Source organism: Nilaparvata lugens, chromosome 12, assembly GCF_014356525.2.
Source record: "Nilaparvata lugens isolate BPH chromosome 12, ASM1435652v1, whole genome shotgun sequence".
Taxonomy (NCBI): Eukaryota; Metazoa; Arthropoda; class Insecta; order Hemiptera; family Delphacidae; genus Nilaparvata; species Nilaparvata lugens.
In genome coordinates, this window is record NC_052515.1 from 27,850,225 (window position 1) to 27,864,646 (window position 14,422).

A 14,422-nucleotide genomic window follows, 5' to 3' on the forward strand; every position below is an offset into this window, starting at 1 on the left:
TTAGTCAAGACAAGACATGATCAGACACGTTTAGTCACAATACTTCACATAGTTGCTTACGAAGACATGTCTGATTGCAATGACTGATCAGTGTGAGTTGCGTCATAAGCAACAATGTGAAGTATTGGTGACTAAACGTGTCTGATCATGTCTTGTCTTGTCTTGACTTGACTAACTGGTGGGCGCCTAGCCTAACATAGAATAAACAATAGATAAACTACTGAAAAATTACAATTTATGATAATAGAAAAATAGTTTAACCCCAAAAATAGAGTAGCAAAGGAAAAATTAACAACATAAATTTGAAATACAAAAACCTCATCTCGAAAAAGTTTGCTCGAAGCGTTTTGCTGAGATAACAGCTGTAATGACAGAACAATTAATTTATTTAATTGTTTATTTAATTAATAATTGTAATTTAATTAATAATGCCCATTAGTATCAATATATTCTCACATTTGAAGAACAAATTTAATAGGTGATTGAAAAAAAAATGATTAAATGAACTGAATAATGCTGAAGAAATTATAATCATATGTATCATATGGGATACAAATTCAAACGTGAACTGAGTTTATTAACATAAGTGAGTTTTTGATCTTGGAGAAAACAAATAACAGTTTTTAAGAGTAAATTATGATTCAACTGTGAATTGTGATTCAAGTGAATCAACTAGAACAGGTGGCATCAGATACTTATGGATGAGAAAACTGCGTGAGGTCTACTGTTCACAGAACTACTAGTTAGAAGAATTTATTTTATTATCTTCTACCGATGCTTTGTGTATTTCGAATTCTTTTTCGTCTTATTCATCCACCTCTACTTCATCATCATCTTCTTTTTCTTCTTCTTCTTCCGCCTCTTCCGTTTTCTCCCATTCATTTCACTTCTCTTTCTGGTTCTCATTCTCTTCCTCCCTTTACTCTATTTCCAACCTTCATCTTCAATACATATTATCAAAGATTCACCAAACATATTATATGACAGCTCCTTCCACCATTTTCTTATCAAAGTTCACTTGTTCGGAAAACTCTTTCCTTCTTGTCTTTCCTACCTCGCATCTTATTTCCCCTTTCTCTCTCATGATTTGCATGTTCTACCTACGTTAAAATTCACCACCATTTGTCAGCATTACTTATAGATAGGCATCAATGCTTCCCATTAAATCAATGCTGACAGTTTGAGATGAATGCTCCCTTACTGTTTTGTATATTATATTTCTACCTGAGTTAACAAACAATCAAAGGGTCCTAATTTTAATTGAACTCAAGTCACTTGGAAAATCGTGTTGCTTGCTCGAGAAATTGATTAATTGTGTATGTTTAATTGATATGACAACCTGAAACATTCCTTATCCTCACAGTTTATGGAAATCTGGAATACAAAACACTAATCTATTTATTTATTCATAAGGTTAGCAAAAACAATACAATGATCGGAAATGAAAAACAGGCTATTGCCCAAAACTTCATCAATTTCCTAATTTAGTTTCAAATTGCTAAAATTGCATCATTGCTGCTTCCTAATGACAGTTTATGGAATTTTGAATAGATGTATTTTTGATGGCTCAATACTTTTCTGAATGTATTACAACAGCAAATCTTCCCGCATTGGTTTATTTTTTGCTTCTGTCGATGTATGAACTCTCCCATAAGAACAAAAATTGTACTCTTTTTCTGCACGTCTAGGCAGAATTCTAACGTAATCTCCCCTTCTAGGTGTGTATAATGAACTATAAAGACTATAGTTAAACTAACTATAGTTAGTTTAATAACTATAAGACTATAGTTATAGTATTAAAGTCTATAAAGACTATAGAGACTATAGTTATAAAGACTATAGAGAAACTATAAAGACTATATAGTATTTATAGTTCCCTAGGTGTGTACATACAGAGAGCGGTCAGATCGGTCTCAAGAGTATATAGATATTCACATCCATAACGTTTAAATGAATTTTATAAATTTGTATTATGATTTTGTGAATAAAAAGATATTTGATTTGAACCTTCTTAAGTACGAAATAGACCTGTAATTTTATTGTACGATTATTGTCGGTCCCGGCTGTCTAAAAAGCAGTCGTTAGGTCATGTAAGAGGCCCTGAAATTGATCTGTTGCGACCTGAAAACTCTGACACCAGACCTGAGCCAGCCATGTCAATAACCATGTGCGCGCGGCTCGACACACTCGCTTTCCGGGAAGGTGGATAGGTAGAGCTGGCCCAATTGCTTGGCCACCACGGACCCCTTCTGGACTTTTCCTTTTGGGGGCACATAAAAAATGTTGTGTACAGTGGAAAAATCCGAGACATAAACTATTTACGGGAAAGAATCGTCACGGCGGTAGGGACAGTTACACCTGGGGCCTGTTTCACAAAGGTACAAGTAGGTTACAAGTCTTGTTGCCAACCATGGTTTTGGAGAACAGCTGATTACAAGCGTTTCACAAAAGCCGAATTGTAAACTTGTAGTTACAATGAATTTCTACAAGTTTACAAGTGATTTACTTGTTACGAACATTGTTTCACAAAGATTTTCATTTTAGCCAACAATTTTTGTCAAAATTACTTGTTCGTAACTAAGAAATATTTACCGAAGTGGAAAGCTATGTAAAGGATTTACAAGTGATCATTAAAATGATTTTAAATATTCAATAAATATTTCTAATAATCATAAATGCCATATATTCCTCTATAATTCATTATTTTAGAAATATATGCATTAGGAAATTAAATTTAATGAATTTCCAAAATAGTCATTAATGTGTTACCTCATAGGTTATGTGTACTATATTATATATACACAATTATATAGTACATATACTATATATACAGGGTGATTCATAATTATGGTAAAATAATTTAATAAGTGATAGTAGAGGTAAAAATAAGAAAAAAAGTTCTTATAAATATATATCCATAAACGCTTCATTAGCGAGCTATACCGGGTGAAAGATTTCGCCCGGAATTCAGTTCCTCTGGTGAAATACACCAATGCTGAATTGTTTGGGGACTAGTTTTTGAAAAACTTATGCTGGATTCATATGGAAAAATATCTGAAAAATTGAATAAAACTAGTCTGGAAGCTGTAGTGTGAGTAGTTTTTGAGAAAAAAGTTGAAATATGCAAAAAATCTAAGTAGAAAAACACAGACTTCTATGTTTGATGCCCAATAACTTTCTTTAATGACACCACAAAAATTTTCTGTTTTATGAGGAGAAAACTAATAACTCATAAGTTGTAGCTGATTGCAAATAAAATTTTCGGTTTTTTATGAAAAGTTTTTTATATGAAAGTAGCATATTTAAATGACATTAAACTTATACCAAAAGACTAGTAGATTATGCCATCAAGCCTGGGAGGAAGCTCGAACAGAAGTAGATGATCTCCTATGATTCCTGCCCAAATGTTTACTGAAAACCGATGTTGTGGAAGATTAGGATTGATGGCATGAGAATTCTCAGCTGCCCAAATATGTTGGTTGTGGACGTTAACGATAGCTGTTCTTGTAAAGTGTGCCTCGTCGATAAATAAAATGCTTGTTAAAAAGTTTGGGTAAACAAGTTTTACTAAAAACCATCGACAAATACCAGCACGGAGAATACAGTCTCATGGCAATAGAGTATGAACTTTCTGGAGGTGGTATGGATGTAATTGTTGCTCTTTTAGTATCCTCCAAATAATAGATTGATTGACATTAAACTGCACTGATAATTCTTGTGTGCTCTTCTCTTGATGTTCATAAATTTCATTAAGAACTTGTTCTTCTAACTCAACAGTCATAGTAGATCGGGGTCTGCCTGCATAAATGTGCTCTTTGGATATCAAAGAATCTGTTTCAGACAGACGTTGATGAATAGTGGTAAAAAACCTTGAACTTGGACATACTTGGTTAAGAAAGTTCTCTTGATACAAATGTCTTGCTTCAGTACTATTACAGTAGTGTCCCATTCCATACATTAAATGCATGTCAGCTAATTCGGAGTATGAATAATATCTAAAATTACCTGCCATTTTTTAAAAAGTTAACACTTAAAAGCAAAGTGAAATGGTTACAAATAACTGGTTAATAGATTAAACAAAAAACACAGCGCGGTTACAGTAGGCCTAACTTACAGTTTGTTTTTTTGTTCAACATTGAGCTAAAATATTTCTGAAAATAATTTTCAGCTGATAATTCCTTTTAAATATTTTCTATTTAAAACAAAATAAATCAGCTGTTTTGGAACAGCTGTTATTAAAATCCATGCTTTATTTGTAATCAGCTACAACCTATGAGTTATTAGTTTTCAGGTTATTAGAGCAAGGTTTTGCCTGTTGTCACACATCCTTGGCTCTTTTAAAATATTTCTCTGATGTTCTAATGTTATTTAATTGTTCTGTTTCAGATTGCTGAGCGAGGTTGTATCACATGACCAGTCAAGTGCGCCTGTGATAAAGTCGAGTCAGTCTCGGGATGTGAGCAGTCGCAGTCCGATTGTGCTTGCTTCGGCATCTGCTGCCATACGAAAACCAAAACAAAATGTGGTAAATATATTCGATTTTAAGAATAATAAAAATGTTCTCCCTAAAAATACCATTAAAAAGTGGAATTATATCATTATATGCAGCATTAGGACGGTTTTGGTAATTGAACTTTGAAATTTCAGAGAAGAGTAAAACGTAGTAACTATTCGCCTTACTCAAAAAATGTTTTCTCTAAAAATACTGTTATTTATTTATTCATATGGCTTTTATCGGCAGAGAGATCCTTTTGGATGTTCTGCCTCGCCGTATTACCCAATGTCATTTCCTATTAACACTCAAGTTTATAGGTTATATATTGGATTCTTCATGTTTTCTCACTAAAAATTTGCACTTTCACTCCCTGAGTTTCTATTTTATAAAGTTTAAAATTAAGAAAACTTATTTCTAAACAAAAATTCATATTTGAAAAGCAAACAAATATAAATTGTTGATGATAATATTGAATTTTAATATTAAAATACCTGATTGAATAAAAACATACATATGTTATTAAATTCTACATATTTTTACTCGGTACACGACCATGGTTTCGTGACCACATCGGTCACATTTTCAAGTTGACATTTTCAGTGGTCCTGTACCGAATAAAAATGTGTAGAATTTGACAACATATGTGTGTTTTTATTCAATTATGGAACGGTTCTACTATATTGACAGTGACTCAGTCGAATTTTTAATAAAATACCGTTGAAATCACTGTATGTAGAATTGGGACAGTATTGGTGATTAAACTTGAAAATTTCAGAGAAGTGTTGAATTGAGAGTTAAACTAAATGTGGTAACTATTTGCTTCACTGGAAATAAATTGTTTTATGTAAAAATACCGTTGAAACCACTGCATGTAGAATTGGGACAATATTGGTGATTAAACTTTGAAATTTCAGAGAAGAATTTAATTGAGAGTTAAACTAAATGTGGTAACTATTTGCTTCACTCGAGAAAACTGTTTTCTCTAAAAAATACCACGTGGAAACCATGGTATGAAGATTGGAGATAAGACTGTTAGAATCAAACCTGATAGAACCGAGCTTGGATGGAAGAGGCATATGGTTTAAATTCTAAAAGCGTGAAGGGAGGACTGAGGCTCAACTCACACTTACGCGACTCAGGTCGAGAAGAGACTTGGATCTAGTCGAGAGCATTGTGTTTTCAAATGGTGACGTCGCGGAGACTAGAATCGACTGGTCTGAGTGTCACCATTTGAAAGCACATGCTCACGACTAGAGTCGAGTCTCTTCTCGACCTGAGTCGCGTAAGTGTGAGTTGAGCCTAAGGTTATGATCACATTGGATGCGTGCATATACAAGTGCACGTCACATCATGAGCCGAGAAACAAAATCTGGAAAGAGCCATTGAAACACATCGTGACTTGTGTGTAGCTGCTCACACTAAACGCCACCAGCAAGTGCAAGCGTTCAGTGGGAGTGTTCCTATTGCTCTTCCAGATTTTGTTTCTCATCTGCGCGCTTGGTCATGCATGACCACGCGTGCACTTACACATATACGCATTCAATGTGATCACAACCTGACGTTCATTAGTTTACAAAATTCAATTAATCTTCTATATAATAAGAGAGAGTAGGGTTGTGTTTGTTCGCATCAAAACATGTCAACCTGTGGATTGCATACCGAAAAAACGGGAATGATTCAGATCTCCAAATTTTGCACATAGATTCTAAAAATATCAAACTCGTGCACCTCGAAGTCCAAACCCCAATTTCCCTTCTACATTTTTCTGAATTAATTTTCAAATTTCATTGATTGGACATGAATACATACCATTTATGTTAATATACAGTAGAACTAAAATCTAGAGAGACTACCTCTTCCAAACAGATGGCAACTAAATTGATAACCAGTCCAATTTTGTCAGGTTGGCATTTAGCCCGCCGCAAAGTAGACCCACGCTAATCCACGAAAAGCAACCCACGCCGTGGGATGTTTTGTAAACCATTGCCTGGCTTCTCCAGACATCTGTGTAATACATGTAATGAAAAATCTACTTGTCAGCTAATTGATTATGTATAATTCTATAGTAATGGTTTACAAAACATCCCACGGCATGGGTTGCTTTTCGTGGATTAGCGTGGGTCTACTTTGCGGCGGGCCTTAAGTTGAGGAAGGTTTCTAAACAAGATTTGAGTTCTGTCACTTTATTAGATTAGCATCAAGTTGAAGAACTTATCTATACTATAATAAAGGAAAGATCTGGCTTACGGGATAGGAAAATTATGTTTGACGCATCATCACGTCTAAACTAGTGAACTGAAATTAACTTGAAATTTTGCATATAGATTCTTAATTAACCGAGGATTGTTGTAGGCCTAACTTCAAACTCTTCAAGATTCCACACGGTCAAGTTTTCAGTTTGTCAAGTTTTAAAATAGACCCTTGCGGAGCACGGGTTACCCGATAGTATGATATAGATGCACTAGCACATACAAGCATCCAATGAGATCATGCCCTGAAGCTGTAGGTCCAATCACCTTTCATCATCATCCGTACCCACGCACAAGCCTGGTGCTCATGTGGACATCACCCTCAGCAAACAATTAATACAGTACCGTTTTTTTAAATTAAAAAACGCTCACTTTTCTTGAAAAAATGTATACAATACCCTACCGTTAGCCTATACAATACATTACAGAACAGTTATTGAAAAGGAAAAACGTTTTACTTGAAAATATGTTTACGATACCTTATCGTTATGGTTACGTTCGATGAGCGATCTCCGATGAGCGTTTTTGGGGGTTAGTAGTCCACTGAGCGATCCATTGTTTAGAATAACAATAAGCATAGGCAGACGCTATGAATGGGAGAACTTGGGTGTCATTAATCACCTGGAACAGAGACGGAGAAAGGCTACAAGCGATAAAGTATCTCACAGATATCATTAAGAAGATTTAAGATCAACTTCCCATCTGAAGCAATCTACATCTACAAGCAATCACAAATTTCAAGTTTATGCCAATCTACAATCGTTATAGGTAGTACCATAGAGAAACAATAGCGTAAGTAGATATCCCATGGTATAGGGAGTTTATGTCGTAACTTTTACTGTTATCTCAAGCCGATAGTCCACGTAGTTCTTTGCCGTGGAGCTGTGTGACGCTGGTAGTCTCTCATATTGTGCCGTTCATACACTCTCATCCCAACAAAACAGTAAAAATCGACAATAATCTACAGTAATCGGCTTGAGATAACAGTAAAAGTTACGACATAAACTCCCTATACCATGGGATATCTACTTACGCTATTGTTTCTCTATGGTAGTACGGTATATAAACAATACAGTACAATACAAATTCATACAAAACATTGGCGTCTTTCAAAATAAAATAATTTGAATTCTTTCAACTTTAGTTCTTTAATTCTTTCTAATTAGAGAACTTGGTCATTTTCAGCAGCAGTCAGCTGGCCGTTTATCGGCAAGCAACCGTCGGCTGTCGGAATCGACCCAGCTCGACTATGAGCCGCTGTTCCCCCTGGAGGGCATGGACGACCTTGACCTGGACTCCCCCGCTTGTGACACTTACCACACCGATGAGGAACGATCTGACACTGACGGTATGTTAACATTATTTATGCATCTAGGGACTACAGGTAGATTTACACATAACAATTTGTGACAAAATCAGGAAATTGAAGAAGTTTTGGGCAATAGCCTGTTTTTTCTTTTCCGACTATTGTATTGTTCTCTCTATCCAATAAATAAATGAATAAATAACAGTATTAAACCGGGTTCATACTGAACTAATGTTCGACAAACATGTTTGGGCAAATTTTACTAGTAGTTCTGTGAACAGTAGACCTCGCGCAGTTATAAACCACAGCCTCCTCTTATAGTGTCCATCAGAGTAAATCCTGTCTGTATGTCGTGTCGGTGAGATATCGATGTGAAAACGACTAATGGCTGTTGGGGTTGGTGTATAAAAAATGCTAACATCAAAAGCTAATCTTCTACAAGACATACTGGCAACAGGTCAGCCCGAGTTGAAAGCAGAGAAAGGTCGAGAGACAATACTATGGTATTTTAGTTATTAATTGCATGCGTTATTGCATGGAATCAATAGGGCATTTATTAAAAATTGAATGTAATTAATAGTCCACTCAACACCTGATTTTTTACCAAGTTACATTGAGATATTAATTGCATGCAATGACGCATGCAATTAATAATCCAATCGACAGCTGATTTATGATGAATAATTTCTATAGTCTGAAGGAGACTCCTTTTCCTGTTTTATTATCCTTAAAATGCATCATTTCAAAAAACCTTTTGTATAAGGTGCGACACGAAATTCAAAGAGGAACAAACCTGTCAAATTTCATGAAAATCTATTGTTGCGTTTCGCCGTAAATGCGGAACATAAAAACAAAAAAACATATAAACATAAAGAGAAATGCAAAACCGTCGACTTGAATCTTAGACCTCACTTCGTTCGGTCAATTATGTTTGAAAATTAAGTAAGCCTTAAGACAGTAGGTGGATGAAAAATTAATTGGAGTTGTTTTTTATGAATTGAATTCTATTTTTAATGAATTCTCGTTGTGTTTTTTTGTTTTGTATAATCGGGAAGTCACGTCGAGTGCATATCTTTAGAAAGTAAAGGAAAGTAGATGGATGAAAGATGAATTGGAGTATTTTTTTATGAATTTTAGGTGTTTTTTATGAATTGGAGTTGATTTTTATGAAATTTATTCGATTTTTAATGAATTTTCGTTGTATTTTTTTGTTTTGTAGAATCGGGAAGTCACGTCGAGTGCATATCTTTAGAAAGTAAAGGAAGATTTTGGACAGTAGATGAAAGAAAAATTAATTGGAGTTGTTTTTTATGAATTGAATTCTATTTTTAATGAATTCTCGTTGTGTTTTTTGTTTTGTATAATCGGGAAGTCACGTCGAGTGCATATCTTTAGAAAGTAAAGGAAAGTAGATGGATGAAAGATGAATTGGAGTAGTTTTTTATGAATTTTAGTTGTTTTTTATGAATTGGAGTTGATTTTTATGAAATTTATTCGATTTTTAATGAATTTTCGTTGTATTTTTTTTTGTTTTGTAGAATCGGGAAGTCACGTCGAGTGCATATCTTTAGAAAGTAAAGGAAGGTTTTGGACAGTAGATGAAAGGAAAATTAATTGGAGTTGGTTTTTATGAATTTTAGTTGTTTTTTATGAATTGCAGTTGTTTTTTATGAATCGCAGTTGTGTTTTTGTTTTTTAGAATCGGGCAGTCACGACGAGCGCATTTCTTAAGAGAGTAAAGGAAAGTAGGTGGATGAAAAATGAATTGTAGTTGTTTTTTATGAATTTTCGTTGTGTTTTTGTTTTGTAGAATCGGGCAGTCACGACGAGGGCATCCACATCCCACGTAGGGTTGGCTCGGTGGTCTGTGCCAGATCGCTGCCTGTGAATGTGCCCACCTTTGCCGCCGCCCCGCCACCATCGCACCACGACGCGCGACTCGAGTCGCACGACGAGGCACTCGACGAGTCGCAGCGCGAGTCGCCCATGGACATCGCGGCCAGCATCAAGGCGCTTGCCAAGAGTGTGCACGGAGACACTGTGTTTGGCGATTTGCCGAGGCCCAGGTTCAGTTCACAGCTATAGGAGACAGGTTAGGTCGCTTCAGGAGGCACTGGAAACGATATTTGGTAAAGGAAAGGATGAATGATATGTTGAGTAACTGAAATTTAATGTAGTAGATATCACTTGACGAAGCCCCATATTTGATCTAGAATCAGTTACAGGTTACAGATACTCAAAAAGAACAGATATGTTGTGTAACTGAAATTTAAAAGGTACAGCAAATGATGAATATGTTGTGAAACTGAGATTTAATGTAGTAGATCACTTGACGAAGCCCCATCTCAGATCTAGAATCAGTTACTGGTTACAGATACTCAAAAAGAACAGATATGTTGTGAAACTGAAATTTAAAGGATAGAGCAAAGGATAAAGATTGTTGTGAAACTGAAATTTAATGTAGTAGATATCACTTGACGAAGCCCCATCTTAGATCTAGAATCAGTTACTGGTTACAGATACTCAAAAAGAACAGATATGTTGTGAAACTGAAATTTAAAGGATAGAGCAAAGGATAAAGATTGTTGTGAAACTGAAATTTAATGTAGTAGATATCACTTGACGAAGCCCCATCTTAGATCTAGAATCAGTTACAGGTTACAGATACTCAAAAAGAACAGATATGTTGTGTAACTGAAATTTAAAGGGTACAGCAAATGATGAATATGTTGTGAAACTGAAATTTAATGTAGTAGATGTCACTTGACGAATCCCCATCTCAGATCTAGAATCAGTTACTGGTTACAGATACTCAAAAAGAACAGATATGTTGTGAAACTGAAATTTAAAGGATAGAGCAAAGGATAAAGATTGTTGTGAAACTGAAATTTAATGTAGTAGATATCACTTGACGAAGCCCCATCTTAGATCTAGAATCAGTTACAGGTTACAGATACTCAAAAAGAACAGATATGCTGTGAAACTGGAATTTAATGTTTTAGATATCACTTGACGAAGTCCCATCTTAGATCTAGAATTAGTCACAGGTTATAGATACTCAAAAAGAACATTTAAAGAGACTCAAGAGATGGAGAAGTACTACAGACTTAGAAAAGGTTAGCAAGTAAGATGTCGGTGATCATAAAATTAATGTTATCTTTGAAATAAATTAATAATAATGTCCACTCTTGATAAGTTTAGTTAGTAAGGAAGATTAAGTAAGATTTTGCATTAATTATTATTATTAAACGAAAATCCAAATTAAATGCTGCAATTCACCCCGAAGACTTCTGCGGGGTCTTACAATTAATTTCCACCTAAGATTTTGCAGTTTGAAGAGTTACAGGAAGTGGTATTACATTGTGAAACTGAAATTTAATGTAGAAATCACTGACCAAGCCTCATCTCATATTTAGAAGCAGTTACTGGTTACAGATAGGCCTGTTCAAAAATAACAAGTAAAGAAATATAGAAGCAGTTACAGTGATTCATAAAAGGTTATCAAGCAGAATGTCGTTGATGAAAATAAAAATCAAGCAATGTTCTCCTTTGAAATAATGATAATGTTTAATTTTGATATGTTCAGTTTTGGAAGATTAAGCAGCTTGTGGTAAAGGAAAGAAATTGTATGATTGTGAAACTGGAATTTAATGTAGTAAATATCACTGACGAAGTCCCATCTTAATCTAGTAACAGGTACAGGAAATGATGAATATTATTGTGCAACTGAAATTTCATGTATTAGATATTAAGAAGGAGATTAAGCTGCTTCAAGAGGTACTGGAAAGGATGCATATGTTTTGAAACTGAAATTTAATGTAGTAGATATAACTGACGAAGCCCCACTTCAGATTTAGAAGCAGTTACAGAGACTCATAAAAGGTTATCAAGTAAGATATTAATGAAAATAAAAATGTAATGTTCTCTTTGAAATAATATTGATGGTGAAAAAAATGTTTAATTTTGATAGGTTCAGTTCAGAAGGAAGATTAAGCTTGTTCGAGGTACTGGAAAGAAAGTGAATTATTCTGAAACTGAAATTTAATGTAGTAGATATCTGACAAGACCTCATCTCACTTCTAGGAGTAGTTACAGAAATTCAAAAAATGTTATCAAGTAAAATGTTGATGATGTGTTTGTGATAAAAATATAAATGATGTAATGTTCTCTTTTAAATAATTATGATGGATATGATAATAATAATAATGTCAAATTTTGATAGGTTCAGTTATCATATCTAAAATCAGACGCAGAAACAGGGCTGAGTGGGAGATTATTTATTTATATTTATTTAATCATTCAGAATTGCAGAAAAGTACTACAGGTTTACGCCCAAAACGGCTCCAATTCTAATTTATACAACAGTACAAAAGTAGCTAGGTTATGTGTCACATCAAAATTCTTCAAATAAGCTACGTTTACACCAAATTTAATTCTTATCGATTCTATTAGATAACTTATCATACACATGATGAGCATATGTTTTTGTCAAATTCCGTTCAATCTAATAAAATCTATAAGAATTAAGTTATTAAAATTTTGTTAATAACTTTGGTGTAAACGTAGCTTTACACACTCAATTTATAATTTAAAACACACAAAAATCATTATTATGTGAGGTTAAGCTGATTGAGGTACACGAAAGATTATGTTGTGAAGCTAGAATTTAATGTAGGCTAGTAGATATCTGACAAGGTCCCAACTCAAATCTAAAAGTAGTTACTGAGATGAAAATAAGGTTATCAAGTGAGATGTTGTTGATGGAAACAAAAATTAAGTTATGTTCGCTTTTAAATAATTATGATGATAATAATAATGTCCACATTTATTGGGTGCACACATTTAAATTGTCCAATTTTATTGGTTGAGCCTCATAATAAATTTGAAATACAGTGTGAAACTTGGAGGAAGGAAAATAACCTTGGGTATGCATGGCTACATTAAATTTGACAAACCATTGCATAGACACGACACAGTATTGTAATTCTTGGAAATTATTTAAAAGTAGTTGAGTATGTCCAACGAATGTATCTTCCATAAATATTTCAGTTTTATCATGCCTTAAACTTGAGAGAAAATATAAATTGGAACTGGAATCTTCCTGGCCATAATCTCTTCTAAAGTCTTTAAAAGTTTCCAAAGTCTCCTAAATCTTAACCACTTCTCTGATCTAAAAGTGCTTTCATTAATACCAGAAAGAAATAGTTACTGAATGGGATATCTTAGCTTTAAAATAAAAAATTGTGGTACTAAAATAATGTAGGTAGATACAGTTTTCCATCTCAGTTTCTGTTTTCAAATCTAGATGTAATTTGGAAGACTGTGAGTAAAGATGTTACTTGATAGAATACATTAAGAAATGAATCTGTGTGACTCCAAATTTTTGTGTTATGTAATGACAAAATGAATCAAACTTATCCAGTACTCTCATCATTGTTTTTAGCTTTTAATAATAAAAAATTATAATGGACAATTGAAGTGATATCATTGTTTCTATGATTATAATGTACCAGAATGTTTTGTATGTTGGTGAAAGTTTTTGTACTATTAGAATATCAATTATAATACTTTTGAAGGAATCAATTTGAAAACTTATAAATGTAACGACATTACAGACTAAATTTCAAGTATATAATATCCAAAACTATCTCTCCACTTCACAAGAATTGAAAAAATGAATTGATTCATGCACTGGCTTCGAATACAAGAGAAATTGTACTAACTACCAACTGGAAAATTCGAGTTTCTCTGTTTCTATCTTTAAACTCTCTTCATTTTCTTGAAAACCCAATCTGATTCTGAGGGCTGAAGAAAGTCATCATATTTGTACGATATTTTAGTGAGAAAACCCGGAAAGTCAGAAATTTCTATAATTACTAGCGTCATTATAAAATGTGTCATTGTTCTTCGAATTTCTATTATGGGGAACATTATACTCTGATATTGAAACAAATAAGTGATAATGTAATGCTTATGATATAAGAAAATACAGCTACTATTTCTTAATTATTTTCGTATATTTGTAAGTTTTAGCACATTTTGAGTGCTTAGTAGTTTTTAATACTAAAAATGATAATTTTCTAATATTATTGCACACGCTCTAATGTTGTATTATTTTATAGTTCTATGAACAGTTGTAGGAAAGATTTGGTAAAATTTTTGTAGTGTCTTAGTATTTTTAATCAAATCTTGTCTAGACTAGAAACACAATTTTAAGAGTATGGATAACATTGCTTATGAATGTAGTAAGAGAATAACATCAATGTATATGGTAACAAGTCATTTTTTGTTGAATTTCTTTTTATGAAATTTGTTACAAATCGAATTTAGATTTTTATAATGTTTATTTCAAATTAAAACTCGATGAAAAAA

The 14,422-nt window shown here is 33.6% G+C and overlaps 1 protein-coding gene across 1 annotated transcript in view; it reads left to right on the top strand.

The window, feature by feature from the left end:
* Positions 1 to 14,422, top strand: part of LOC111046277 — a 43,470-nt gene extending 29,048 nt beyond the window's left edge. Inside the window, exons 5-7 of the mRNA XM_039439500.1 lie at positions 4,387 to 4,525; positions 7,930 to 8,092; positions 9,861 to 14,422. Coding sequence (XP_039295434.1) covers positions 4,387 to 4,525; positions 7,930 to 8,092; positions 9,861 to 10,135 — 577 coding nt within the window. The 3' untranslated portion in view covers positions 10,136 to 14,422. The remainder of the gene's footprint in view (positions 1 to 4,386; positions 4,526 to 7,929; positions 8,093 to 9,860) is intronic.